General features: G+C 35.7%; 1 protein-coding gene across 1 annotated transcript in view; it reads right to left on the reverse strand.

Annotated features, from left to right (window-relative positions):
* Window positions 1-3,895, reverse strand: part of nsg2 (neuronal vesicle trafficking associated 2) — a 29,796-nt gene extending 25,901 nt beyond the window's left edge. Inside the window, exons 1-2 of the mRNA XM_058086809.1 lie at window positions 3,683-3,895; window positions 2,586-2,735 (exon numbers count right to left, since the gene is read on the reverse strand). Coding sequence (XP_057942792.1) covers window positions 2,586-2,714 — 129 coding nt within the window. The 5' untranslated portion in view covers window positions 2,715-2,735; window positions 3,683-3,895. The remainder of the gene's footprint in view (window positions 1-2,585; window positions 2,736-3,682) is intronic.
* Window positions 3,896-5,115: the final 1,220 nt, after the last annotated feature.

Raw genomic sequence — 5,115 nt, forward strand, 5'->3', positions numbered from 1 at the left:
ATGTATATTAAGGCATTTTTTGGGACATGACGCAGTAAGGCATTTTTTGCATGTTTTAGGACATGATATATAGTAATGCTTTTTTGGACATGATGTATAGTCAGGCTTTTTTGCATTTTTGTGGCCATGATGTATAGTAAGGCGTGTTTTTGGACATAAGGTATAGTAAGGCATGTTTTTGGACATGATGTATAGTGAGGCATTTTTTTGCATGTTTTTGGACATGATGTATAATAAGGCTTATTTAGGACATGATGTATAGTAAGGCTTTTTTGCATTTTTTGGGCATGATGTATAGTACGACATGTTTTTGGACATGATGTATAGTACGGCATGTTTTTGGACATAAGGTATAGTAAGGCATGTTTTTGGACATGATGTATAATAAGGCATGTTTTTGGACAGGACGTAGTAAGGCATTTTTTTTGCATGTTTTTGGACATGACGTAGTAAGGCATTTTTTGCATGTTTTAGGACATGATATATAGTAAGGCTTTTTTGTATTTTTGTGGACATGATGTACAGTGAGGCATGTTTTTGGACATGATGTACAGTGAGGCATGTTTTTGGACATAAGGTATAGTAAGGCATTTTTTGGGACATGACGTAGTAAGGCATTTTTTGCATGTTTTAGGACATGATTTATAGTAATGCTTTTTTAGGACATGATGTATAGTAAGGCTTTTTGCATTTTTGTGGACATGATGTATAGTAAGGCATTTTTTTCTCTTTTTTTTACATGACTCACAGTAAGGCATTTTTTCTGGACGTGGGGTATAGTAAGGCATTTTTTGGACATGATGTATAGTAAGGCTTTTTTGCATTTTTGTGGCCATGATGTACAGTAAGGCATGTTTTTGGACATAAGGTATAGTAAGGCATGTTTTTGAACATGATGTATAGTGAGGCATTTTTTTAATGTTTTTGGACATGATGTATATTAAGGCATTTTTTGGGACATGACGTAGTCAGGCATTTTTTTGCATGTTTTATGACATGATATATAGTAAGGCTTTTTTAGGACATGATGTATAGTAAGGCTTTTTGCATTTTTGTGGACATGATGTATAGTAAGGCATTTTTTTCTCTTATTTTTACATGACTCACAGTAAGGCATTTTTTCTGGACGTGGGGTATAGTAAGGCATTTTTTGGACATGATGTATAGTAAGGCTTTTTTGCATTTTTGTGGCCATGATGTATAGTGAGGCATGTTTTTGGACATGATGTATAGTAAGGCGTGTTTTTGGACATATGGTATAGTAAGGCATGTTTTTGGACATAATGTATAGTAAGGCTTTTTTGCATATTTGTTTGTATGTTTTCGGACATAAGGTATATAGTAAGGCATGTTTATAGTACGGCATTTTTTTGCATGTTTTTGGACACGATATATAGTAAGGCTTTTTTAGGACATGATGTATAGTAAGGCTTTTTTGCATTTTTGTGGACATGATAGTCAGGCATTTTTTTCTTTTTTTTACATGACTCACAGTAAGGCTTTTTTCTGGACATGGGGTATAGTAAGGCATTTTTGTGGCCATGATGTATAGTGAGGCATGTTTTTGGACATGATGTATAGTAAGGCATGTTTTTGGACATGATGTATAGTAAGGCATGTTTTTGGACATGATGTATAGTAAGGCATGTTTTTGGACATAAGGTATAGTAAGGCATTTTTTGAGACATATCGTAGTAAGGCATGTTTTGCATGTTTTAGGACATGATATATAGTAAGGCTTTTTTAGTACATGATGTGATATAGCCATGAAAGAGCCAAGAAAGCCACTGGTTTGTTTATTTGGACATGATGTATAGCAGGGGTCTCAAACTCGCAGCCCGCGGGACGCTACTTTGAGCCCCCGCCTTGATATGAAAGTTTAATGTTAGCTACACTTTAAAAACACTTTTTTTTTAATTCTGTTTTTAATAAATGCGTTTTGTTTTGTTTTTTTAAAACCTGATGCAGCACAGCCTCACCCAGACCCTAGTTCCAGTGGCCCCCCCAGGTAAATTGAATTTGAGACCCCTGGTCAACGGGAACCAGACAAGATTACTTTTTAAGAAAAGTCAAATAAAAAAAAAATATTTAAGAATATATTGCACTCTTCTGGACTCTGTATGTATGCTAGCGCCCCCGCCTCCACCCACAGTTTGACTGACAAAAGGGCTCACCCCGTTCATACGGTTGTTCTATGGGACAAACACACCACTGTACTGAAACCAGTACAGTAAACGATCTTCCTGCCCATTTGGGGGCGAGAGATGAGGAAAGTCAAATCATCAGCCAATCCTATGCAAACGACAGCCGTCTCCCCTTTGTTGAAAAGTCACCATGGTAACTGGATTAACAAGCAGCGGCGCACTTGACTATGGGATGTCGACATGACAAATGGCCGTCTGTCTGGCAGCCAAATCTGCTTCCTAATCTCATCTGGGAAAACAAAGGATGTGGACGCATGACAGCGGAGATGAATGAATGTGTGAATGAAGGCGTGTAGACGACATTAGTGAGTTCAGACACGTTGACATTTCACGTTGGCGGAGAAAGAAAAAGTGATGGGGGGGGCTCAGGTGGCCACTCACCTTGTCAGGGCCTTGGCTCTGGAGGCTGCCCACATCCAGGGGGGCGATGAGGGGAACATTCTGGAAGCCATCCTCCACGGACACCACTTTGGCCCCTTTGTCCTGAAGATTACTCCCTAATTTCACCATCTTGTGTATCCTCCAAGTCCCCTGTAGGATTTTTAGCAACAAAAACATGAACATGAACTTTTGTGTATTTTTTTTTTTCATTTATATTGAGTTTGAATTCTTGAATGGTGCTCATAGATTTATTATTTATTATTATTTATATATTTATTATTGTTATAAAATGAGTGGGAGTGCTATATCAACATTTACTCGCACAATTTAAAACAGACCAGATGCAATCTGAATAATTAGAATAATTGTCTAATAAAACATATACATTAAATAAAATATGAACATAAAATTTTAATCATTTTAATTTAATTTTTATGTAAATAATTCATTATGAATTATAAAATTAAACTATTACATTATTAATTATTGATTTTATTTATTTTTATATATAAATAAAAAAATATACAAATATTATTAAACTACTATGAAAATTACTGATACAAATAAAAATAAAATATATAAATACAAAGTATATAAAAGTGTAATTTAATAATTACACATTGAATAATTAAACATTTAAACAAAACGTTATATATTATTGACAATATATATACTCTATATACACAAAACAATGAATTTAATAAGCTACCTATGAATAAGTATATAAATCCAAGCACATAAATCATTCAAAATGCTAAAATATAAAAACATAAGATCACAACAAACAGACAAAATATACTGTATATATTTATATAAATACTACATCAAATACATAATAAGGAATGAATATATGTACAAGAGCATGCAGAAAACATTATTGGTGGATAAGAGTGTTAAATGATTTTTGTTGTCAATTGTGAGGAAAATTGCTTCATTTTTTTTAGCAAGGCGGCCAGTTGAGATGTAGGTTGTTGATATGTTTACATGATATGTTTACATGAAGCTAGCTAACAGTACTGTGTACATATGTGGTAGAATAGCGTGGAAATAAACACATGGACACAAGACAACAAGCACATGCAAAAGCAGACACTTACAGAGTCCTCGTCGGTGGGTCCTTCCTGTGCTGCTGCAGCGGCGTGTGTGTGTGTGTGTGTGTGTGCTGCTTGAAGGGAAGAGGAAGAAGCAGCACCACCACAAGCAGCAGCAGCAGTAGAAGACAGAGGAGGAGGAGGAGGAGGAGCAGGTGATGCTGATGCTGATGCTGCGGGAGAGATGTGACGCTCCACCGCTACACACACAAACTCACTGCTTGGTCTTCTCCAAGCAGCAGACGGTCCAACCCCCCTAATCCCGAATCCTGCTAGTCTGTGGAATACAACAACACCCAGCCTGTTTTTTTTTCATCCTTTTGGGAGCTGAATTCATGTTGCCTTCAGGGGCCCGCCGTAAAGTAGACCTAGCTGGTTTGAAAGTAGTAGGTGTGCTAAACTTGTGGGATCATATGCAAAAAGACTTGAGGCTGTAATTGCTGCCAAAGGTGGATCAACAAAGTATTAAGCAAAGGCTGTGAATACTTATGTAAATGTGATTTTTTTGTTTTCTATTTTTAATAAATTCAAAACATGTCAAAAAAACCTTTTTTCACATTGTCATAATGGAGTATTTTGTGTAGAATTTTGAGGTAAGAGATTAATTTAATACAGTTTGGAATGAGGCTGTAACATGACAAAATGTAGAAAAAGTGAAGCGCTGTGAATACTTTCCGGATGCACTGTAAGTGCTTCTAAGTAAAAAAAAAAAACAAAAACAAAAAACATTCGTAATATTTAACAATTACAAAGTACTATGATGTAAACGGTTGAGTCGGGTTTTCTTAGGGAAATAACTTCCATTTCGGTCAATAACTTTGTATTTGCTCGATATAATAGCACATTTGCTGTCTCTCGTAATGGCAAAATATATATTCAACGTTTGATTTGCGTTCGCCACCTGGTAATTCTCAACCCGGAAGTTAGTAGCATATAAATATGCCTGATCAAAACTAATTTGTCTTGTTTCTACATATTCAAAATGTTTAGTTTTATGCGCAAAAAGTCGATAAAATAGCAAATTTACTGTCGCTCATGATGGCGGAAATATCAGATTTAATATTTGATTTGCGTTCGCCATCTGGTGGTCAAATTGGTTAGGTACAACCACCAATGTGAGGTGATTTTAAAAAGTAATTTCACGGTTTAAAGAGTATCATTAAAGTTGTATGAAAAAAAAAAATTAGTTCCGTATTCGTCCTTGAAGCAAGAAAGTTGACATTTGACAACAGTTGACATAAAAACTGAGGCAAAAAAAAAGCTGGGATTTCTTTTTTGTTCTGAGAATGGTGCTATTCCTGCCGCCACCGCGAGAGGGCGATGATGCTTTTAGTGATGCAGTACGTTGATTTGCAATGAAAAGGCTAAGAATCACTGACCTCTTTATGCAAGCTACACAATAAAACGGTACTGATAAGACAAAATACAAACATTAAGTA

This window comes from Doryrhamphus excisus, chromosome 11, assembly GCF_030265055.1.
Source record: "Doryrhamphus excisus isolate RoL2022-K1 chromosome 11, RoL_Dexc_1.0, whole genome shotgun sequence".
Classification (NCBI taxonomy): domain Eukaryota; kingdom Metazoa; phylum Chordata; class Actinopteri; order Syngnathiformes; family Syngnathidae; genus Doryrhamphus; species Doryrhamphus excisus.